This window comes from Ranitomeya imitator, chromosome 1 (assembly GCF_032444005.1).
Source record: "Ranitomeya imitator isolate aRanImi1 chromosome 1, aRanImi1.pri, whole genome shotgun sequence".
Lineage (NCBI taxonomy): Eukaryota > Metazoa > Chordata > Amphibia > Anura > Dendrobatidae > Ranitomeya > Ranitomeya imitator.
The window spans coordinates 831,504,589-831,530,559 of NC_091282.1; the positions used below are offsets into that span (position 1 = coordinate 831,504,589).

A 25,971-nucleotide genomic window follows, 5' to 3' on the forward strand; every position below is an offset into this window, starting at 1 on the left:
TTGGAGATCTAGTGTTTGTTGGCGCAGCTGAATGATTTACAGCTGCTAGCCAGCCTGAGTACATGTGGGGGTTGCCTGGTTGCTACGAAATCCCCACATGTACTTATTTTGGCTAACAGATGTAAATCATTCAGCTGAGGTGAGGAAAACTAAATCTCCGAGCACTAAAAATACTCGGAGGACCCCCGAGCGTGCTCGAGAAATCTCGAGTAAAGAGTATATTCGCTCATCACTAGTCGTCACATTGAATGTCATCATATGGTCATTTTTTTTCTATCTTTTGAAAAAACCTTAAGCCTAACCCGAAGTGCAAAGAATACAAGAAATAATAGTTTAGATTAAGGATTACACGAGGTGGGGATGATCAAGGGGGTGCACCGTGAGTGGTGTCCTATTTATTGGGCTATCGCAGTTATCAAAAGTCAGCAACCAATAGGAAAAAATCCCACTTTTGCCAGCCGACAAATATCAGCATGCGCACTATGTGTGTGCCGGCCATAGTACTTCAGGAGGAGGAGGATCGGGGAATGGCGGATCCGTGCTAAGGCACCAAGTGGTGCCTGGGGACACAATTTATATCATGTCAAAGGAGAGAGAAATTCACCTTATTTTTTTACATGATCTCCATTATTTAATGGTGATCAGGGATTGGAAAAACTGGCCCTGATTGTGTTCTCCAGGCAGGGTCTCAGCTACCCCCGGTAGCTGAAACCCTGGAAATTTTCTAACTCTGGGGTTTGGTTACCTTCATGAGGGAATAAAGCCATCATTTTTTATTAGTAAAAGCGGTAATTAAGGGGTTAATTTGCACCTTCTATTTTTTTTGTGAGAGGGTGTTTGCCAGATATTTACGCCTGACTAATCTGTTACAACTTTTGAAATGATCACAATTTTTTGTGCAATTTCCATGTCTTTTTTTTGTGTAGTTTTGAAGAATTTGGCTTAAAAACCTCAACTAATACCACAAGAAAGAGAGTGACTGAAACCCCCCACTTCCAGTGATAACTCTGGCCCACAGAGCTTACTGGCAGCCTTCATCCCTAGGCTCGGGGCACAGTCCTGTAGTAAGCACAGAGATATGACGCACTCTCTGGCTGTGAGGAGGACTTCTGCTGCCTGCCCTGATCCGAACTTGTCCTCTGTCCAGAGCCGAGCCTCACTGCTGTGCTATTCCAGCAATGTGTGACGCTCTCCGAGCTGTTTATACATTCTAGACTCAAGAGAGCCATGGTTCAAGAACACGGCACACGTAATATGTCATTGGCTGCCAGCCGCTTACTATTTCCTCTTGTGGAGTATTGTGGTTTTAAAAATAACCCTATGTTTCATGCCTTATAAGGGGCTTGTGGCAACATTTGTGCTAGAAACATGTTCTCTTTTTTTTTTATCTAGGAAAAAATTACTGGCTATACAGAACTATGAATACCTAAGAGCAACTTTCCAAACCGGGAGAAGTGCTCTCAATACTACGGACCCAAGTCATCATTTGTGGCTTCCTTGAAGTCTCTTACCTTGTGTCATTAATTGATGATTTTTGTGCAAAATTCTGTACACTGTCTTGCATGTTTTTTTTCCTCTTTTACCTTTTTGCACTGTTTTGACCTTAACCACAATTTTTCAAAACAGACATGTCACTTTGTTGTAATAATATAATATATACCGTATATACTCGAGTATAAGCCGAGATTTTCAGCCCAAATTTTTGGGCTGAAAGTGCCCCTCTCGGCTTATACTCGAGTCACGGTAGCGGTGGGGTCGGCGGGTGAGGGCGCTGAGGTATACTTACCTAGTCCCAGCGATCCTGGCTCTCCCGCTGCCCTCCCACGGTCTTCTGTGCTGCAGCTTCTTCCCCTCTTCAGCGGTCACGTGGGACCGCTCATTAGAGAAATGAATAAGCGGCTCCACCTCCCATAGGAGTGGAGCCGCCTATTCATTTCTCTAATCAGCGGTAACGGTGACCGCTGATAGAGAAAGAAGCTGCGGCACCGAAGACCAGCTGTCCGGGAGAAGGAGCCGGACGCCAGGACCAGGTAAGTATCGCATAGTCACCTGTCCGCGTTCCAGCCGCCGGGCGCCGCTCCATCTTCCCAGCGTCGCTCCATCTTCCCTTCTTTTTTTATTGCAGCAGCAGCGGCGGCACAGATTTATACAGAGCATCTATGGGGCAATATGAACGGTGCAGAGCACTATATGGGGCAGATATGGGGCAATATGAACAGTGCAGAGCACTATATGGGGCAGATATGGAGCAATATGAACAGTGCAGAGCACTATATGGGGCAGATATGGAGCAATATGAACAGTGCAGAGCACTATATGGGGCAGATATGGGGCAATATGAACAGTGCAGAGCACTATATGGGGTAATATGAACAGTGCAGAGCACTATATGGGGCAGATATGGGGCAATATGAACAGTGCAGAGTACTATATGGGGCAGATATGGAGCAATATGAACAGTGCAGAGCACTATATGGGGCAGATATGGAGCAATATGAACAGTGCAGAGCACTATATGGGGCAGATATGGAGCAATATGAACAGTGCAGAGCACTATATGGGGCAGATATGGAGCAATATGAACAGTGCAGAGCACTATATGGGGCAGATATGGAGCAATATGAACAGTGCAGAGCACTATATGGGGCAGATATGGGGCAATATGAACAGTGCAGAGCACTATATGGGGTAATATGAACAGTGCAGAGCACTATATGGGGCAGATATGGAGCAATATGAACAGTGCAGAGCACTATATGGGGCAGATATGGAGCAATATGAACAGTGCAGAGCACTATATGGGGCAGATATGGGGCAATATGAACAGTGCAGAGCACTATATGGGGCAATATGAACAGTGCAGAGCACTATATGGGGCAATATGAACGGTGCAGAGCACTATATGGGGCAGATATGGGGCAATATGAACAGTGCAGAGCACTATATGGGGCAGATATGGGGCAATATGAACAGTGCAGAGCACTATATGGGGCAGATATGGGGCAATATGAACGGTGCAGAGCACTATATGGCAGAGCTATGGGGAAATATGAACAGTGCAGAGCACTATATGGCACAGCTATGGGGCAATAATGATCTATTTTTATTTTTGAAATTCACTGGTAAATGCTGCATTTCCACCCTAGGCTTATACTCGAGTCAATAAGTTTTCCCAGTTTTTTGTGGCAAAATTAGGGGGGTCGGCTTATACTCGGGTCGGCTTATACTCGAGTATATACGGTACCTTAATTTCAATCAATAATATAACTTTTGTTTTTGTTCTTGACACCTTGTACTTTGTTAAACCTGGTGCAAACGATCTGGAAGTAGCAGCAAACATGCTTTGCATCCAAAGCGCGGATTCACCGCATTCAATATATTCTATTGGTGAAAGTTCTCTTGCTGAGACTTGTTTCTGCAAGATAAAATGGCCGTACTGCAGTCTAGAGAAGCGTGCCACATGTTCATCTCCGCGGGTGAGCCGTGGGGGTCTCTGGACGCATAGCGGGCATGGAATTTTTTGAAATCCCATCAATTATGCTGTAACATCTGCGCCTCTGCAGGTTTGACGCTCCACAAGTATGCAGCGTCCAACCGCATTGATTACTAATTGTGTGCACGTACCCTTTGTGGTAAATTTAAGTCAATATTATTCTTGTGTTTATGAAAAAAATCGTTATTTTGCCGAAAATTTGCAAAAATTTTTTTTTACTTTGAATTTTAATGCCCTGTTTAAACCAGATCGTCATAACAAACAAATATTCAATGTCCTTTAACCCCTTAACGACCACCGATATGCCTTTTAACAACGGCAGTTAAGGGTACTTATTCCTCAGCGCCGCTTTTTAACGGCGTTGAGAAATAAGGTTGCAGCGCCCCCCAGGGTCGGAAATTCTCCACGGTCTTGGCCACCGGGCGTAGCTGAGACCCCAAAGAACATGTTTCAAGGTCGGTTTTTACCGCCCCAGTGTTGCAATCACTATTAACGGAATAACGGCAACTGCAAAAAAAAAAGTCAGATTTCCAATTTAATTTCTCTCTCCTCTGATGTGATCTAGCACATCAGAGGAGAGAGAAATGGGGTCATCCCTCGGTCCTGTCTCCCGGCCATTGGCGTCTTCTTCCGGGAAGAAAATGGTGGGCGCATGCGCAGTGCACCCGCCAAGATCTGCCGATCGGCACCCAGCAAAAATAGTAAATTTTTCCTATCGGTTCATTTTGATCACTGTGATAGACCATATGGGGCTAGAGCTAGGGTTAACCCCTTCATGACCCAGCAATTCTGACCAGTTTCCCTTTATGAGGTAATAACTCAGGAACGCTTCAACAGATCGTAGCGGTTCTGAGATTGTTTTTTCGTGACATATTGGGCTTCATGTTAGTGGTAAATTTAGGTCAATAAATTCTGTGGTTTTCTGTGAAAAAAATGGAAATTTGGCAAAAATTTTGAAAATTTCACAATTTTCTAATTTTGAATTTTTATTCTGTTAAACGAGAGAGTTATGTGACACAAAATAGTTAATAAATAACATTACCCACATGTCTACTTTACATCAGCACAATTTTGGAAACAACATTTTTTTTTTGCTAGGAGGTTATAAGGGTTAAAATTTGACCAGCGATTTCTCACTTTTACAACGAAATTTACAAAACCATTTTTTTTTAGGGACCACCTCACATTTGAAGTCAGTTTGAGGGGTTTATATGGCTGAAAATACCCAAAAATGACACCATTCTAAAAACTGCACCCCTCAAGGTGCACAAAACCACATTCAAGAAGTTTATTAACCCTTCAGGTGCTTCACAGCAGCAGAAGCAACATGGAAGGAAAAAATGAGCATTTAACTTTTTAGTCACAAAAATGATCTTTTAGCAACAATTTTGTTATTTTCCCAATGGTAAAAGGAGAAACTGAAAAACAAAAGTTGTTGTCCAATTTGTCCTGAGTACGCTGATACCTCATATGTGGGGGTAAACCACTGTTTGGGCGCATGACAGGGCTCGGAACGGAAGGAGCACCATTTGACTTTTTCAATGAAAAATTAGCTCCAGTCGTTAGCGGACACCATGTTGCATTTGCAGAGCCCCTGGTGTGCCTAAACAGTAGAAACCCCCCTCAAGTGACCCCATTTTGGAAACTTGACCCCCCAAGGAGCTTATCTAGATGCATAGTGAGCACTTTAAACCCCCAGGTGCTTCACAAATTGATCCGTAAAAATGAAAAAGTACTTTTTTTTCACAAAAAATTTCTTTTAGCCTCAATCTTTTCATTTTCACATGGGCAACAGGATAAAATGGATCCGAAAATGTGTTGGGCAATTTCTCCTGAGTACACTGATACCTCACATGTGGGGGTAAACCACTGTTTGGGAACACGGCAGGGCTCGGAAGAGAAGGAGCGCCATTTGACTTTTTGAATGGAAAATTACCGTATATACTCGAGTATAAGCCGACCCGAGTATAAACCGACCCCCCTAATTTTGCCACAAAAAACTGGGAAAACTTATTGACTCGAGTATAAGCCTAGGGTAGAAAATGCAGCAGCTACCGGTGAATTTCAAAAATAAAAATAGATGCTCCATACCGTTCATTATTGCCCCATAGATGCTCCATATACAACTGTGCTATATAGAATGCTCTGCACCGTTGATTATGGCCCCATAGATGCTCCTTATAAAGCTGTGCCATATATGCTCTGCACCTTTGATTATGGCCCCATAGATGCTCCTTATAATGCTGTGCCATATATGCTCTGCACCTTTGATTATGGCCCCATAGATGCTCCTTATAATGCTGTGCCATATATGCTCTGCACCTTTGATTATGGCCCCATAAATGCTCCTTATAATGCTGTGCCATATATGCTCTGCACCTTTGATTATGGCCCCATAGATGCTCCTTATAATGCTGTGCCATATATAATGCTCTGCACCTTTGATTATGGCCCCATAGATGCTCCTTATAATGTTGTGCCATATATGCTCTGCACCTTTGATTATGGCCCCATAGATGCTCCTTATAATGCTGTGCCATATATAATGCTCTGCACCTTTGATTATGGCCCCATAGATGCCCCTTATAATGTTGTGCCATATATGCTCTGCACCTTTGATTATGGCCCCATAGATGCCCCTTATAATGCTGTGCCATATATGCTCTGCACCTTTGATTATGGCCCCATAGATGCCCCTTATAATGTTGTGCCATATATGCTCTGCACCTTTGATTATGGCCCCATAGATGCCCCTTATAATGCTGTGCCATATATGCTCTGCACCTTTGATTATGGCCCCATAGATGCCCCTTATAATGTTGTGCCATATATGCTCTGCACCTTTGATTATGGCCCCATAGGTGCTCCTTATAATGCTGTGCCATATAGAATGCGGCTGCAATAAAAAAAAAAAAAAAAAATCACATACTCACCTCTCTTCTCAGGACGCCGGCGCTTTCAATAATTACCTGCTCCTCTGCGGCTCTGTCTCCAGCACTGACGCTCAGCAGAGGGCGCGCACTGACTACGTCACAGCGCCTTCTAACCTGAGCGTCACTGCTAGAGGACGCTGCAGACGGAGCCGCACTGGAGCGAGGAGCAGGTAATTATAGCACTGCGCTCCCCTTACCTGCTGCGGCGCGGTCCCTGCAGTCCCTGGCTTCTCCGGCGCTGCAGATTCTTCCTGTACTGAGCGGTCACATGGCACCGATCATTTACAGCAATGAATATGCGGCTCCTCCCCTATGGGGGTGGAGCCGCCTATTCATTTCTGTAATGAGCGGTGCCATGTGACCGCTCAGTACAGGAAGAATCTGCAGCGCCGGAGAAGCCAGGGACTGCAGGGACCGCGCTGCAGCAGGTAAGTATGACTACACAGCCCCTCCCCTGCCGACACCCGGGTATATGACTCGAGTATAAGCCGAGAGGGGGACTTTCAGCCCAAAAAAATGGGCTGAAAATCTCGGCATATATTCGAGTATATACGGTAGCTCCAATCATTAGCGGACACCATGTCGCGTTTGGAGAGCCCGTGTGCCTAAACATTGGAGCTCCCCCACAAGTGACCCCATTTTTGAAACTAGACCTCCCATGGAACTAATCTAGATGTGTGGTGACCACTTTAAACCCCCAAGTGCTTCACAGAAGTTTATAACACAGAGCCGTGAAAATAAAAAATCATTTTTCTTTCCTCAAAAATTAATTTTTTAGCAAGCTATTCTTTATTTTCACAAGAGTGACAGGAGAAATTGGACCCCAAAAGTTATTGTCTAGTTTGTCCTGAGTACGCCGATACCCCATATGTGGGGGGGGGGGGGGGGGACGGGACCGCTGTTTGGGCACAAGTCGGGGCTCAGAAGGGAAGTAGTGCCATTTTGGAATGCAGACTTTGATGGAATGGTCTGCGGGCATCATGTTACGTTTGCAGAGCCCCTGATATGCCTAACCAGTAGAAACCCCCCACACTTGACCCCATTTTGGAAACTAGAACCCCAAGGAACTTATCTAGATGTGTGGTGAGCACTTTGAACCCCCAAGTGCTTCACAGAAATTTACAACGCAGACCTGTGAAAATAAAAAATCATTTTTCTTTCCTCAAAAATTATATTTTAGCAGGCATTTTTTTATTTTCACAAGGGTAACAGGAGAAATTGGACCTCAATATTTGTTGCCCAGTTTGTCCTGAGTACGCTGATACCCCATATGTGGGAGTAAACCAGTGTTTGGGCACACATCGGGGCTCAGAAGGGAAGTAGTGAAGTTTTGAAAGGCAGACTTTTATGGAATGGTCTACGGGCGTCACGTTGCATTTGCAGAGCCCCTGATGTGCCTAAACAGTAGAAACCCCAAACAAAAGACCCCATTTTGGAAACTAGACCCCCCAAGGAACTTATCTAGATGTGTGGTGAGCACTTTTTACCCCCAAATGCTTCACAGAAGTTTATAACGCAGAGCCGTGAAAATAAAAAAATCTTTTTTTTTTTTTCTTCAAAAATGATTTTTAGCCTGCAATTTTTTACTTTCACAAGGGTAACAGGAGAAATTGGTTTCCAAAAGTTGTTGTTCAATTTGTCCTGAGTACGCTGATACCCTATATGTGAGGGGGAACCACTGTTTGGGCGCATGGCAGAGCTCGGAAGGGAAGGAGCGCCATTTGAAATGCAGAGTTAGATGGAATGGTCTGCAGGCGTCTCATTACGTTTGCAGAGCCCCTAATGTACCTAAACAGTAGAAGCCCCCCACAAGTGACCCCATATTGGAAACTAGACCCCCAAGGAACTTATCTAGATGTGTTGAGAGAACTTTGAACCCCTAAGTGTTTCACTACAGTTTATAACGCGGAGCCGTGAAAACAAAAAATCATTTTTTCCCACAAAAAGGGTTTTTTAGCCCCCCAAATTTTTATTTTGCCAAGAGTAACAAGAGAAGTTGGACAAAAAAGTTGTTGTCCAATTTGTCCTGAGTATGCTGATACCCCATATGTTGGGGTAAACCCCTGTTTAGGCGCACGGGAGAGCTCGGAAGGGAAGGAGCACTGTTTTACTTTTTCAATGCAGAATTGGCTGGAATTGAGATCGGACGCCATGTCGCGTTTGGAGACCCCCTGATGTGCCTAAACAGTGGAAACCCCCCAATTATAACTGAAACCCTAATCCAAACACACCCCTAACCCTAATCCCAACCCTAATCCTAATTCCAACCCTAATCCCAATCCTAACCCTAATCCCAACCCTAATTTTAGCCCCAACCCTAACCCTAATGGGATAAACTGGGGCTGGGGGGTGATCAGCGGGGCAGGGGAGGACATCAGCAGGGCAGGGGAGGACATCAGCGGGGCAGGGGAGGACATCTGCGGGGCAGGTGGCGATCTGCGGGGCAGGTGGCGATCCACAGGGCAGGGGGGGACATCAGCGGGGCAGGGGGCGATCCACAGGGCAGGGGGGAGATCTGCGGGGCAGGGGAGGACATCAGCGGGGCAGAGGCGATCCACAGGGCAGGGGGGACATCAGAGGGGCAGGGGGGACATCAGAGTGGCAGGGGAGGACATCAGCGAGGCAGGGGGTGATCCACCGGGCAGGGGGGAGATCAGGGGGATCACTGGGGTGGGGGCTGTCAGGTGCGATGCAGCAGAAGGAGGAAATGGAGCCGGCAGCAGCAGGGAGGTGATCTCCGGGGCAGGGGGGAGGGAGCGAAGGTCGGGGGCATGAGCAGGAGAAGGTAGGAAGCAGAGGGGAGCACCTGGCGATGGCGGCCACTGCAGCGGCGGCGGCGATCGCTGTATGTGGCAGGGCAGTATACAGGCACCTCGCTGTTCAGCTTCCATGGAAGGCATGAAGCTGGACAGCGAGGCAGCCATGATTTTCTCCGCCCCCCCCCCACATCTGAATGGAGAGCTAGCGTCACATGGACGCTGGCTCCAATCAGATCTGGGGGGTGGTGACAAAGTGGTCACCAGGGCGATCGTAGCCAAGTGGGGGCTAAGCCCCCCCCCCCCCGGGCTAAAGTACAAGTTCCCCTGTCCCTGCAGGTCGGGTGAAATTTCAGTTAACCCTTTCACCCGGCCTGCAGGAACGTGATTCCGCCATGACTGATACGCTGCGTCACAGGTCGGATTGGCGCCGACTTTCATGACACAGCGTATGCGTCATAGGTCGGGAAGGGGTTAAGGTTGGGGCTAAGGTTAGATTTGTGTTGGAGTTAGGGTTGGGGTTAGGGTTAGAATTGGGGGGGTTCTACTTTTTAGGTACATCAGGGGGTCTCCAAAGGTGACATGGCGCCCACCATTGATTCCAGCCAATTTTGTGTTCAAAAAGTCAAATGGTGCTCCCTCACTTCTGAGTCCTGCGGTACGGTATATCAGCAGACTCAGGAGAAATTGCACAATAAATTTTGTGGTCTATTTTGTCCTGATATCCTTGTGAAAATAAAAACAATCTGGTTCTAAAGTAATTTTTTTTTGTGAGAAAAAATGTTAATTTTTTCCTTCCACATTGCTTTAGCTCTCGTGAAGCACCTGAAGGGTTAATAAATTTCTTGAATGTGGTTTTGCGCACCTCGAGGGGTGCAGTTTTTAGAATGTTGTCACTTTTGGGTATTTTGTGTTATATTGACCCCCCCCAAAGTACCGTATATACTCGAGTATAAGCCGACCCGCGTATAAGCCGACCCCTAATTTTGCCACAAAAAAACTGGGAAAACTTAATGACTCGAGTGTAAGCCTAGGGTGGAAAATGCAGCAGCTATCGGTAAATTTCAAAAGTAAAAATAGATACCAATAAAAGTAAGATTAATTGAGACATCAGTAGGTTAAGTGTTTTTGAATATCCATATTGAATCAGGAGCCCCATACAATGCTCCATAAAGTTTGATGGGCCCCATAAGATGCTCCATAGAGATATTTTCCCTATATAGTGCTGCACAAAAGTTATGGCCCCATAAGATGCCCCGTACAGTCACTTGCCCCATATAATGCTGCACAAGCGTTATGGCCCCATAAGATGCTCCGCACAGTCACTTGCCCCATTATAATGCTGCACAAACGTTATGGCCCCATAAGATGCTCCATACAGTCTCTTGCCCCATATAATGCTGCACAAACGTTATGGCCCGATAAGATGCTCCGTACAGTCACTTGCCCCATTATAATGCTGCACAAGTGTTATGGCCCCATATATGCTCCGCACAGTCACTTGCCCCATTTGCTTTTGCTGCAATAAAAAAAAAAAAAAATCTTATACTCACCTCTCTTCGCTCAGGACCCCCGGCACTTTCAATATTTAGCTGCTCCTCGTGCGGCTCCGTCTTCAGCACTGACGTTCAGCAGAGGGCACGCACTGACTACGTCACCGCGCCCTCTGACCTGAGCGTCACAGCCAGAGGACGCTGATGACGGAGCCGCATCGGAACGAGGAGCGGTAAATATCGCGGAGCGGTAAATATCGCGGAGCGGTAAATATTGCGGAGCGCTGCGCTCCCCCTCCCCGTATACTTGCCTGCTCCTGGCGCGGTGCAGTCCCTGCTTCTTCCAGCGCTGCATATTCTTCCTGTACTGAGCGGTCACCGTTACCGTTCATTACAGAAATGAATATGCGGCTCCACCCCTATGGGAGGTGGAGCCGCATATTCATTACTGTAATGAGCGGTCCCATGTGACCGCTCAGTACAGGAAGAATATGCAGCGCTGGAAGAAGCAGGGACCGTGCCAGCAGTAAGTAAGTATTATTACACAGCCCCCGCTCCCCCTCCCCTGCCAACCCCGGGTATGACTCGAGTATAAGCCGAGAGGGGGAGTTTCAGCCCCCAAAAATGGGCTGAAAATCTCGGCTTATACTCGAGTATATACGGTAACTTCAAATGTGAGGTGGTCCCTAAAAAAAAAATAAAAAATATCTTCTCTCCTCTTCCCACAATCGCATACAAGATTTCTCTCGCGTATCACCCCTCTCTACCACAACTTTCTACCACAACATATCAGACTCTCGCCTACCATCGAAACCTTCAAAAAGAACCTGAAGACCCACCTCTTCCTGCAAGCTTACAACCTGCAGTAACCACTGATCGACCAAACCGCTGCATGACCAGCTCTACCCTCACCTACTGTATCCTCACCTAACCCTTGTAGATTGTGAGCCTTCGCGAGCAGGGTCCTCTCTCCTCCTGTACCAGTTGTGACTTGTATTGTTCAAGATTATTGTGCCTGTTTTTATTATGTATACCTCTCCTCACATGTAAAGCGCCATGGAATAAATGGCGCTATAATAATAATAATAATTTAATGAAGATCTGTAAACTCTCCTGAAATGTCTGCTTTAGTAAAGCCCTCCATCCTAAACATCAGGCTTGGTATTACCGTATATACTCGAGTATAAGCCGAGATTTTCAGCCCAAATTTTTGGGCTGAAAGTGCCCCTCTCGGCTTATACTCGAGTCAAGGTGGGTGGCAGGGTCGGCGGGTGAGGGCGCTGAGGCATACTTACCTAGTCCCAGCGATCCTCGCGCTGTCCCTTCTGTCCCACGGTGTTCTGTGCTGCAGCTTCTTCCCCTCTTCAGCGGTCACGTGGGACCGCTCATTACAGAAATGAATAGGCGGCTCCACCTCCCATAGGGGTGGAGCCGCCTATTCATTTCTCTAATCAGCAATCAAGAGAGGTGAGTATGGCTTTTTTTTTTTTTTTTTACTGCAGCAGCAGCAGCGGCAATAGCACAGCTTTATATAGGGAACTATGAACGGTGCAGAGCACTATATGGCAGAGCTATAGGGAAATAATGAATGGTGCAGAGCACTATATGGGGCACAGCTATAGGGAACAATGAACGGTGCAGAGCACTATATGGGGCACAGCTATAGGGAAATAATGAATGGTGCAGAGCACTATGTGGGGCACAGCTATAGGGAACAATGAACGGTGCAGAGCACTATATGGGGCACAGGTATAGGGAACAATGAACGGTGCAGAGCACTATATGGGGCACAGCTATAGGGAAATAATGAATGGTGCAGAGCACTATGTGGGGCACAGCTATGGGGCAATAATGAACATGCAGAGCACTATATGGCACAGCTATGGGGCAAGAATGATCTATTTTTATTTTTTGAAATTCACCGGTAAATGCTGCATTTCCACCCTAGGCTTATACTCGAGTCAATAAGTTTTCCCAGTTTTTTGTGGCAAAATTAGGGGGGTCGGCTTATACTCGGGTCGGCTTATACTCGAGTATATACGGGTATCTATCGTATCTATCTATAGCTATATCTATCAGCTATCTATAAATGCATGAATCTATCTCTTTGTGTCTAAACATTATTTTTCAATGGAGTATGTAAGGGAAGAGGTTGGACAAGAAATTACATCACAATTCCTTTTTTTTTTTTTTGTATATCTTTATTTAGCTTACAAAATCACACACAAAACCGCATGAAAAACTCATCAAAAATGCAGGTGACCTGCCAGTGATCTCAGGTGCTAACTTGGTGCAAATTTTACCTGTGTCAAATCTTGATGCAATCCTGACTGTGAAAAAATATCCTAAGTCTGCAAGGAAAAATAAGCGTGTGAATGAAACTTGAGATATATCATTCGTTTTGCTGGTACAGGAAAAGGCTTCATTTTTCATGACAAAAATTTAATGTGTGAACAAGCCCTAATGCCGCAATCTGAATGCAAATATGAAATGGCCAGTTGTCGTTATTCTCAGATGCAGTAGCGTAGTAGACGATGGAGTGTGCTATTAGCTATTTTGTCATACAAAAAGATGGATGCCGATGGAAAGTGGGCCAGGAGGAGTCCAAAGTTTAATATTTTAGACTATTTGACTCCTTGACGTCAGCGGCTCTGTTGCAGAATCACATCATTTTTAGGTATTTGGCCCTTTAAAGGATTATTGAATGGGGGCAATACATTCTTGGAAGCTCTGTAAACTTATGCAAAATTGTTTGAGGTTTTTTTTTGTTTGTTTGTTTATTGTGGCCATTCAGCAGACAGATGGCAAGTGTCCTCTTTGGAGCTGGCATGTGTTTTTGTAGTTGACTGTGTTCTCCCATGGTGATGCATCCTGCACCAATGAGGCCCATATGCCACAAGCTGATGGGACTGATTAGGCAGTGCCCGGAGTAACACCCATTTGTCCTTGTATTCATATGGTTCCAGGAGATAGCAGTGGAATTGGGTCATGTAGAATTGTTACCTGCTCCAGCAGTACTTAATGTGGCGTACCTGTATTTCATAGAAAACATGTCTTGAGAGCTAGCTTTTTAAGGGACAGCACAGGAATTCTCTCATGTTAACCCCTTCCCTACCCATGACGCCACGTAGGCGTCATGAAAGTCGGTGCCAATCCGACCCATGACGCCTATGTGGCGTCATGGAAAGATCGCGTCCCTGCAGGCAGGGTGAAAGGGTTAACTCCCATTTCACCCGATCTGCAGGGACAGGGGGAGTGGTAGTTTAGCCCAGGGGGGCTTCACCCCCTCGTGGCTACGATCGCTCTGATTGGCTGTTGAAAGTGAAACTGCCAATCAGAGCGATTTGTAATATTTCACCTATTATAACGGGTGAAATATTACAATCCAGCCATGGCCGATGCTGCAATATCATCGGCCATGGCTGGAAATACTAATGTGCCCCCACCCCACCCCACCGATCGCCCCCCCCAGCCCCCCGATCTGGCCGGTACACTGCTCCGGCTTCCCTCAGTACAGGGCTCCGCTCCCCCCGTGCTCCAATCACCCCCCCGTGCTCCAATCACCCCCCCCTGCACTCCGATCCACCCCCCCCCGGTGCTCCGTTCCACCCCCCCGTGCTCCATTCCAGCCCCCCCGTGCTCCGTTCCACGCCCCCCGTGCTCCGTTCCACCCCTCCCGCGCTCCGATTCCCCCCCCCCCCCGTGCTCCGAACCCCCCCCCCCCGTGGTCCCCCCCCACCCCATCATACTTACCGATCCAGCCGGGGTCCCGTCCGTCTTCTCCCTGGGCGCGCCATCTTCCAAAATGGCGGGCGCATGCGCAGTGCGCCCGCCGAATCTGCCGGCCGGCAGATTCGTTCCAAAGTGCATTTTGATCACTGAGATAGATTATATCTCAGTGATCAAAATAAAAAAAATAATAAATGACCCCTCCCCCCCCTTTTGTCACCCCCATAGGTAGGGACAATAAAAAAATAAAGAAATTTTTTTTTCCACTAATGTTAGAATAGGGTTAGGGGTAGGGTTAGGGCTAGGGTTAGGGCTAGGGGTAGGGTTAGGGCTAGGGTTAGGGTTTCGGTATGTGCACACGTATTCTGGTCCTCTGCGGATTTTTCCGCTGCGGATTTGATAAATCCGCAGTGCTAAACCGCTGCGGATTTATGGCGGATTTACCGCGTTTTTTCTGTGCATTTCACTGCGGTTTTACAACTGCGATTTTCTATTGGAGCAGTTGTAAAACCGCTGTGGAATCCGCACAAAGAAGTGACATGCTGCGGAATGTAAACCGCTGCGTTTCCGTGCAGTTTTTCCGCAGCATGTGTACAGCGATTTTTGTTTTCCATAGTTTTACATTGAACTGTAAACTCATGGGAAACTGCTGCGGATCCGCAGCGTTTTCCGCAGCGTGTGCACATACCTTTAGAATTAGGCTATGTGCACACAGTGCGGATTTGGCTGCGGATCCACAGTGGATTGGCCGCTGCGGATTCGCAGCAGTGTTCCATCAGGTTTACAGTACCATGTAAACATATGAAAAACCAAATCCGCTGTGCCCATGGTGCGGAAAATACCGCGCGGAAACGCTGCGTTGTATTTTCCGCAGCATGTCAATTCTTTGTGCGGATTCCGCAGCGTTTTACACCTGTTCCTCAATAGGAATCCGCAGGTGAAATCCGCACAAAAAACACTGGAAATCCGCGGAAAATCCGCAGGTAAAACGCAGTGCCTTTTACCCGCGGATTTTTCAAAAATGGTGCGGAAATATCTCACACGAATCCGCAACGTGGGCACATAGCCTTAGGGTTAGGGTTGGAATTAGGGTTGTGGTTAGGGTTGTGATTAGGGTTATGGCTACAGTTGGGATTAGGGTTAGGGGTGTGGGGGGGTTAGTGTTGGAGGTAGAATTGAGGGGTTACCACTGTTTAGGCACATCAGGGGTCTCCAAACGCAACATGGCGCCACCATTGATTCCAGCCAATCTCGTATTCAAAAAGTCAAATGGTGCTCCCTCACTTCCGAGCCCTGACGTGTGCCCAAACAGTGGTTTACCCCCACATATGGGATACCAACATACTCAGGACAAACTGCGCAACAATTACTGGGGTCCAATTTCTCCTGTTACCCTTGTGAATCTAAAAAAATGCTTGCTAAAACATAATTTTTGAGGAAAGAAAAATGATTTTTTATTTTCACGGCTCTGCGTTGTAAACGTCTGTGAAGCACTTGGGGGTTCAAAGTGCTCACCACATATCTAGATAAGTTCCTTGGGGGGTCTAGTTTCTAAAATGGGGTCACTTGTGGGGGGTTTCTACTGTTTAGGCACATCAGGGGCTCTGCAAACGCAACGTGACACCCGCAGACCATTCCATCAAAGTCTGCATTTCAAAAGTCACTACTTCCCTTCTGAGCCCCGACGTGTGCCCAAACAGTGGTTTACCCCCACTCATGGGGTATCAGCGTACTCAGGAGAAACTGGACAACAACTTTTGGGATCCAATTTCTCCTGTAACCCTTGGGAAAATAAAAAATTCTGGGCTAAATAATTATTTTTGAGGAAAGAAAACGTATTTATTATTTTCACGGCTCTGCATTATAAACTTCTATGAAGCACTTGGGGGTTCAAAGTGCTCACCACACATCTAGATAAGTTCCTTTCGGGGTCTAGTTTCCAAAATGGGGTCACTTGTGGGGGGTTTCTACTGTTTAGGCACATCAGGGGCTCTGCAAACGCAAGGTGACGCCCGCAGAGCATTCCATCAAAGTCTGCATTTCAAAACGTCACTACTTCACTTCCGAGCCCCGGCATGTGCCCAAACAGTGATTTACCCCCACATATGGGATATCAGCGTACTCAGGAGAAACTGGACAACAACTTTTGTGGTCAAATTTCTCCTGTTACCCTTGGGAAAATAAAAAATTGCAGGCTAAAAGATCATTTTTGAGAAAATAATTTTTTATTTTTATTTTCATGGCTCTGCGTTATAAACTTCTGTGAAGCACTTGGGGGTTCAAAGTCCTCACCACACATCTAGATTAGTTCCTTTGGGGGTCTAGTTTCCAAAATGGTGTCATTTCTGGGGGATCTCCAATGTTTAGGCACACAGGGGCTCTCCAAACGTGACATGGTGTCTGCTAATGATTGGAGCTAATTTTCCATTTAAAAAGCCAAATGGCGTGCCATCCCTTCCGAGCCCTGCCGTGCGCCCAAACAGTGGTTTACCCCCACATATGGGGTATCAGCGTACTCAGGACAAACTGTACAACAATATTTGGGGTCCAATTTCTCCTATTATCCTTGGCAAAATAGGAAATTCCAGGCTAAAAAATCATTTTTGAGGAAAGAAAAATTATTTTTTATTTTCATGGCTCTGCGTTATAAACTTCTGTGAAGCACCTGGGGGTTTAAAGTGCTCAATATGTATCTAGATAAGTTCCTTGGGGGGTCTAGTTTCCAAAATGGGGTCACTTGTGGGGTTGCTCCAATGTTTAGGCACACAGGGGCTCTCCAAACGCGACATGGTGTCCGCTAACAATTGGAGCTAATTTTCCATTCAAAAAGTCAAATGGCGCGCCTTCCCTTCCGAGCCCTGCCGTGCGCCCAAACAGTGGTTTACCCCCACATATGAGGTATCAGCGTACTCAGGACAAATTGGACAACAACTTTCGTGGTTCAGTTTCTCCTTTTACCATTGGGAAAATAAAAAAATTGTTGCTAAAAGATAATTTTTGTGACTAAAAAGTTAAATGTTCATTTTTTCCTTCCATGTTGCTTCTGCTGCTGTGAAGCACCTGAAGGGTTAATAAACTTCTTGAATGTGGTTTTGTGCACCTTGAGGGGTGCAGTTTTTAGAATGGTGTCACTTTTGGGTATTTTCAGCCATATAGACCCCTCAAACTGACTTCAAATGTGAGGTGGTCTCTAAAAAAAATGGTTTTGTAAATTTCGTTGTAAAAATGAGAAATCGCTGGTCGAATTTTAACCCTTATAACTTCCTAACAAAAAAAAATTTTGTTTCCAAAATTGTGCTGATGTAAAGTAAACATGTGGGAAATGTTATTTATTAACTATTTTGTGTCACATATCTCTCTGGTTTAACAGAATAAAAATTCAAAATGTGAAAATTGCGAAATTTTCAAAATTTTCGCCAAATTTCCGTTTTTATCACAAATAAACACAGAATTTATTGACCTAAATTTACCACTAACATGAAGCCCGATATGTCACGAAAAAACAATCTCAGAACCGCTAGGATCCGTTGAAGCGTTCCTGAGTTATTACCTCATAAAGGGACACTGGTCAGAATTGCAAAAAACGGCAAGGTCTTTAAGGTCAAAATAGGCTGGGTCATGAAGGGGTTAAAATCCAATGTGGAATGAAGCAACAGATCTGATTTTTTTTTTTTTTTTCATGTGCTATGAAATTTTTATCCGAAACACCCCAGCTCCTGAAACTCCTTTTGTGCTGGCATAACTTTACACCTGGTTTTGAGTAACCCTGTACACCTCAGCGTAAAGTTACAGCACCACTTCCAGCTGTTGCACCAGATGTCTGGGACAGGTCATCTTTAGTGATGAGCGAATATACTCGTTACTCGAGATTTCTCGAGCACGCTCGGGGGTCCTCCGAGTATTTTTTAGGGCTCAGAGATTGTTTTTCGTGCTGCAGCTGAATGATTTACATCTGGCAAAAGTACATGTGGGGGTTGCCTGGTTGCCAGGGAATCCCCACATGTAATCAAGCTGGCTAACAGATGTAAATCATTCAGCTGAGGTGAGGAAAACTAAATCTCCGAGCACTAAAAAATACTCTGAGAACCCCCGAGCGTGCTCGGGAAATCTCGAGTAACGAGTATATTCACTAATCATTAACTCCACTTTCTTGTTAGTCACACTGAGATTTTCTGGCGGCATGTGAAGGGCAAATTGCAGTGCCCCTCTGCTATTCGATTTGGTGAGTCTGTAAAGACTTCATAATCATGTCGATTTTAATATAGATCCAAGTACAACCCCTTCTTGATCCAAACATTTGGCCTCCATAAAATAATAAAGCCTATACACTCCTCCCATGCTGGCACCGTTCCCGTGATGTCGGCACTCGCGGTCTCGGGGCTTTGGTGCTGCTGTTGTGACGTGGCGCTGGCGGCACTCTCCCCGCCTACGGACACATCAAGCATGAAGAAGTCCAGGCTGCAGCTGATCTCGGACTTCCTGTTCCTGCTCACTTTGACAGGAGGCAGGGACAGTGACGCCGCCGTTGATTAGGTACTGGTGTCACAACAGCAGCACAGGGGCCTCATGAGACGGCGTGCTGACACCGCAGAAATGGCGCCAGCATGGTCGGGGAGTATAAGCTTTATTTTATGGGGGTAGGAGAAGAAGATATTCAAGTAGTGGACAACTTCTTTAAGCATCTAAGATGCTGCAGTCCTTTTAGGCCACATCATCTTAGGGAGTTAAACTGCATTCTTAAAAGACCATCATTGACAAAGACAGGCAGGTTGTGTCAATTACTTTTCCACAGAAAAAAAAAAACACTAAAGACCTTGCTCTCACAGGCAGATTTTTAGAAATGTGATGGTAACAGATGCAAATATTAGTTCATTAGCAGAGAAGAAACAACCTCTTCTTGGTGGGTGTTGTGGAAGTGACACCCACCGTGTTGTACAGTGGGTACGGAAAGTATTCAGACCCCTTTAAATTTTTCACTCTTTGTTTCATTGCAGCCATTAGGTAAATTCAAAACCATTTTTTTTTCACATTAATGTACAATCTGCACCCCATCTTGACTGACCTCCCATCCCCCCCCCAGAAATGTATTAATTTTTGCAAATTTATTAAAAAAGAAAAACAGAAACACCCAGAATAAAGTCCTTTATTTGAAATAATGACACAGGCTCCTTTAATGAAACTTAATTAAACCATACTCGCTGAATGCCTAGTCCATTGACGCCAACATCTCCTGCAACAAAAATAAAATAATAAACCACAATATTCCTCACCTGTCCTCAGAGTAGATAATCTATATACTGACAATCCTGATGACTTTGAGAGCAGTCACTGATGCCACCATCACTTGCCTGTGGCAGGTATGACACATGCGGTGGCTATCAGTCATGGCTTGTTAAGCAATTAATGCCTGAACTGAACTTGCTAGGTGTCTTATTGGATCATTTGTGTTGTTATGGTCGCACATAAGTGTTTTCTTTAGTGTCATGAAACTATGCACAATGAGTATTGACACTTGGGGATATTGCTATTTGTTTCTATTCAATGTCATGTGTAGGATTTCACAGTCACAAGGCACTACTAATCTGCTGATGGAGATGCACTTCTGACCTCCATTTTCTGTATACAATGTAGCCTGTCAATGTGACCATCACCAAAAATTTCAGAGTTGATGGTTCTTTTTTTTTTTTTTTTTAATCTGCAGGATAAGCATCATGATGCAGCACATGAAATTATTGAGACCATCCGGTAAGTTATTTCATTACTTTATATTCATAAGCCTGATTTTTTATGAAGCTTTCGAGATTAACCTTGTCAATTTTAGTAAGACCGTTTACTTTCAGATACCTTTTATAGGCTAGGTCTTCATGACGACGGTGACACATTGTAGCACTATCCAAGTGAATGGGGTCACATTGTGATCTCTAAACAAGTATGACAAGGTGCAAAAAAATAATCACTGAAATGGGTGTTGTCACAGTAGTGTAGGTATCGCAATGCGACCCCAATTTGTGTAGCAGCGGTACCAAGGGAATGTTGTAGCCACAGTCGCTGTGTAGCCCAAGCCTTAAACTGGTCTTACATAGTAGAACATTTTTACAATGGTAACATGGTAATAGCATATAATGATGTGAGTGGGTGAAATAGCTGGACACATTTACTTAAAATATGTCATGTATGTCAAAAGTGGTCCTATATCTCCTGGTGCTTGGTACAATCTATCAGGATACCGCTTTCCTCCGTGTCTATAGGCTTTTAAACCTCGAAGAAGACTCTTCCCTCTTTCCATGTTGTAGAGTTTTTTTGTGTACTAGCTCTTACAATACCCAATTAATTTCTCATCATTTGTCCCATTTTTAAACTTGCTAAATAAAGAACTTAACACTTAAGCAGCAAAATGGCTGAAAACTTTTAATGAAAACCATTAAGAGAACTGCTATACTTTGCATTTACCCTATGTCCAAAAAAATGGAAAAACTTTAAAAGGCTGCGCTAATGGAGAAAAGAACTTTCTGCAACGGTGGAAGATGAAGGTTCTTTTATTAGGATAATGTGTTTTCTCCTTCTTTTGGATTTTTTTTTTAAACTTTGGGCCTATTCCCAGCCACAAGGCAGCAAAAGGTGGAATTGTAAATAACGGGCACCATGTCATTCCGTAGGTGAGCAATACCATTTTTTCTTCTCCTTAAATAGGTTTACCCTATTTTGTGCGCTGTCCCCATACTGCATATTTTGAATCTAGGAAGCCAATTAACCATCAATTATTCTTTGTCAAGTGTGCATAGACTCTCTAGTGAGAAATTCATATTATGTTGAGTATTGAATTGATGCTTCCAAATCCAGGTCTGCAGCAGCTAAGGTCTTGTCATAGTATGCTCCTCTGTTGCCAACAAAAATTGTCCCTTGAGCATTGAGGTGCGATGCCATACTAATGTCAGCCATGGTCCCAGAATACTGTAACCTCCTTTTTCCAAATGAATGGAAGGTTGCAGAAATTCTAATTTTCCATAGTCATGGTCGTATATTTCCATAGGTCCTGCTTGCAAATTAAAATGTTACTATAATTGAGCTTTTTCTTTTTGTATTCCTCTGCTAGGTGGGTATGTGAGGAGATCCCCGATCTGAAGTTGGCAATGGAGAACTATGTTCTTATAGACTATGACACGAAAAGGTCAGCTTTACTACTATACTTACATATATGTGTACTAGATGGTGGCCCGATTCTCACGCATCGGGTATTCTAGAATATGCATGTCCACGTAGTATATTGCCCAGCCACGGAGTATACAGCACACAGCCACGTAGTATACAGACTTAAAATAAAAAATAAACATATACTCACCCTCAGCAGGCCCGTTCAAGTCCTGGCCCTGTGTGCGGTGCACGCGGCAGCTTCCAGTCCCCAGGTTGGTATGAGCGCAGGACCTGTGATGACGTCGCGGTCACATGACCGTGACGTCCTGGAAGGTCCTTGCAGGACCTGTGATGACGTCGCGGACCGTGACATCATGGCAGGTCCTTCTTGCATACCATCGTTGCCCCCGGAACCTGCCGCTTGCATGGAGCGGTCACCGGAGCGTCACGAGGAGCGGGAAAGGCGCCGGAAGGTGAGTATTTAATTTTTTTCTTTTTTTAATTATTTTTAACATTAGATCTTTTTACTATTGATGTTGCATAGGCAGCATCAATCGTAAAAAAGTTGGTCACACAGGGTTAATAGCAGCGTTAATGGAGTGCGTTACACCGCAGCATAACACGGTCCATTAGCGCTGCCATTAACCCTGTGTGAGCGCTGACTGGAGGGGATAATGGAGCGGGCACTGACTGCGAGGAGGAAGGAGCGGCCATTTTGGCGCCGGACTGTGCCCGTCGCTGATTGGTCCGCGCAAAACTGCCACAACCAATCAGCGAGTTGGATTTCCGTGACAGACAGAGGCCGCGACCAATGAATATCCGAGACAGACAGATGGAAGTACCCCTTAGACAATTATATAGTAGAGGATACAGTGGGGAAAATAAATATTTGATACTGCCTATTTTGCAAGTTTTCCCACCTGCAATTAATGTGGAGGTCTGTAAGCTTTATCTTGGGTACACTTCAACTGCTAATTTGCATTTTATTGCATGAAATAAGTATTTGATACAAAGGAAAAGCAGAACTTAATATTTGGTACAGAAACCTTTGTTTGCAATTACAGAGGTCAGACGTTTCCTGTAGTTCTTGACCAAGTTTGCACACACTACCACAGGGACTTTGGCCCACTCCTCCATGCAGATCTTCTCCAGATATTTCAGGTTTCGGAGCTGTTGATGGACAATATTGAGTTTCTGCTCCCTCCAAAGATTTTCTATTGGAATCAGGGCTGGAGTCTGGCTAGGCCACTCCAGAACCTTGAAAACTTCTTACAGAGCCATTCCTTAGTTGCTCTGGCTGTGTTTCAGGTCATTGTCATGCTGGAAGACCCAGCCATGACCCAACTTCAATTCTCTTACTGAGGGAAGGAGGTTGTTGGCCAAAATCTCATGAAACATGACCCCATCCATCCTCCCTTCAATATGGTGCAGTCGTGCGTCCTGTCACAAAAAGCACTCCCAAAGTATGATGTTCCCCTATCATGCTACATGGTTGGGTTGGCGATCTTGGGGTTGTACTCATCCTTCTTCCTCCTCCAAACATGGCGAGCGGAGTTTATATAAAAAAAATTCTATTTTGGTCTCATCTGTCCACATGTTATCCCATACCTCCTCTGGATCATACAGACGGTCATTGGCAAACTTGAGACGGGCCTGGACATGTGCTGGCATGACAATGCGTTCCCTGCAGAATTTTAATCCATGACTGTGTAGTGTGTTACTAATGGTAATGTTTGAGACTCTCTGCAGGTCATTGACCAGGTCCTCCCATGTAGTTCTGGGCTAATTCCTGACCTTTATCCAAATCATTCTTGCCCCACGAGGCAGGACTTTACATGGAGCCCCAGACCAAGGAAGATTGACAGTCATCTTGTGTTTCTTCCATTTCCTAATAATTGTGCCAACAGTTGTTGCCTTCTCGCCAAGCTTCTTGTTTATTGTCCTGTAGCCCATCCCAGCCTTGTGCAGATCTACAATTTTGGCCCTGGTGTCCTCAGGCAGCTCTTTGGTCTTGGCCATGGTGTAGTGAAGTGAATGTGTGGACAGGTGTCTTTTATCCAGGTAACAAGTTCAAACAGATGCAATTAATACAGATGCGGAGTGCAGAGTTTCAGGGATTCTTAAATAAAAACTAACATCTGTGAGAGACAGAATTCTTGCTGGTTGGTAGGTGATCAAATACTTATTTCATGCAATAAAATGCAACTAAATTGTTTGAAAATCATACAATGTAATTTTCTGGATTTTTTTTTAGATTGTGTCTCACAGTTGAAGTGTATTTATGATAAAAATTACAGACCTCTCCATTCTTTTTAAGTGGGAAAACTTGCAATTTAGGCAGTGTATCAAATACTTACTTTCCCCACTGTATATGTTCTGGGATTTAACCCCTTTACCTCCAAGGGTGGTTTGCACGTTAATGACCGGGCCAATTTTTCCAATTCTGACCACTGTCCCTTTATGAGGTTATAACTCTGGAACGCTTCAACGGATCCCAGTGATTCTGACATTTTCTCGTGACATATTGTACTTCATGGTAGTGGTAAAAATTCTTTGATAGTACCTGCGTTTATTTGTGAAAAAAACGGAAATTTGGCGAAAACTATGAAAATTTTGCAATTTTCCAACTTTGAATTTTTATGCAATTAAGTCACAGAGATATGTCACACAAAATACTTAATAAGTAACATTTCTCACATGTCAACTTTACATCAACACAATTTAAGAACCAAAATTTTTTTTTATTAGGGAGTTATAAGGGTTAAAAGTTGACCAGCAATTTCTCATTTTTACAACACCATTCTTTTTTTAGGGACCACATCTCATTTGAAGTCATTTTGAGGGGTCTATATGATAGAAAATAGCCAAGTGTGACACCATTCTAAAAACTGCACCCCTCATGGTGCTCAAAACCATATTCAAGAAGTTTATTAACCCTTCAGGTGTTTCACAGGAATTTTTGGAATGTTTAAATAAAAATGAACATTTAACTTTTTTTCACAAAATTTACTTCAGCTCCAATTTGTTTTATTTTACAAAGGGTAACAGGAGAAAATGGACCCCAAAAGTTGTTGTACAATTTGTCCTGAGTACGCTGATACCCCATATGTGGGGGTAAACCACTGTTTAGGCGCATGGGAGAGCTCGGAAGGGAAGGAGCGCCGTTTGACTTTTCCATGCAAAATTGACAAGAATTGAGATGGGACGCCATGTTGCGTTTGGAGAGCCACTGATGTGCCTAAACATTGAAACCCCCCACAAGTGACACCATTTTGGAAAGTAGACCCCCTAAGGAACTTATCTAGATTTGTGGTGAGCGCTTTGACCCACCAAGGGCTTCACAGAAGTTTATAATGCAGAGACGTAAAAATAAAACAAAAATTTTGTCCCACAAAAATTATTTTTTAGCCCCCAGTTTTGTATTTTCCCAAGGTTAACAGGAGAAATTGGACCCCAAAATTTGTTATCCAATTTGTCCTGAGTGCGCTGATACCCCATAAGTGGGGGGGGGAACCACTGTTTGGGCGCATGGGAGGGCTCGGAAGGGAAGGAGCTCCATTTGGAATGCAGACTTAGATGGAATGGTCTGCAGGTTTCACATTGCGTTTGCAGAGCCCCTAATGTACCTAAACAGTAGAAACCCCCCACAAGTGACACCATTTTGGAAACTAGATACCCTAAGGAACTCATCTAGATGTGTTGTTAGAGCTTTGAACCCCCAAGTGCTTCACTACAGTTTGTAACGCAGAGCCTTGAAAATAAAAAAAAAAATCTTTCCCCCCAAAATTATTTTTTAGCCCCCAGTTTTGTATTTTCCCGAGGGTAAGAGGAGAAATTGGACCCCAAAAGTTGTTGTCCTATTTGTCCTGAGTACGCTGATACCCCATATGTTGGGGTAAACCCCTGTTTGGGCACACGGGAGAGCTCGGAAGGGAAGGAGCACTGTTTTACTTTTTCAACGCAGAATTGGCTGGAATTGAGATCGGACGCCATGTCGTGTTTGGAGAGCCCCTGATGTGCCTAAACAGTGGAAACCCCCCAATTATAACTGAAACCCTAATCTAAACACACCCCTAACCTTAATTCCAATGGTAACCCTAACCACACCTCTAACCCTGACACACCCCTAACCCTAATCCCAACCCTATTCCCAACTGTAAATGTAATCTAAACCCTAACCCTAACTTTAGCCCCAACCCTAACTGTAGCCCCAACCCTAGCCCTAACCCTAGCCCCAACCCTAGCCCTAACCCTAGCCCTAACCCTAGCCCTAACCCTAACCCTAGCCCTAACCCTAGCCCTAATGGGAAAATGGAAATAAATACATTTTTTTAATTTTTCCCTAACTAAGAGGGTGATGAAGGGGGGTTTGATTTACTTTTAGGGTATGTGCACACGATGCAGATTTAGTGCAGAATTGGTGCAGAACTGGTGCA

The 25,971-nt window shown here is 44.9% G+C and overlaps 1 protein-coding gene across 2 annotated transcripts in view; it reads left to right on the forward strand.

Annotated features, from left to right (window-relative positions):
- Positions 1-25,971, forward strand: part of DOT1L (DOT1 like histone lysine methyltransferase) — a 190,943-nt gene that overhangs the window by 56,387 nt on the left and 108,585 nt on the right. For both annotated transcript variants that reach the window (XM_069740606.1, XM_069740605.1), the window contains exons 2-3: positions 20,106-20,149; positions 21,498-21,572. In XM_069740606.1, coding sequence (XP_069596707.1) covers positions 20,106-20,149; positions 21,498-21,572 — 119 coding nt within the window. The remainder of the gene's footprint in view (positions 1-20,105; positions 20,150-21,497; positions 21,573-25,971) is intronic.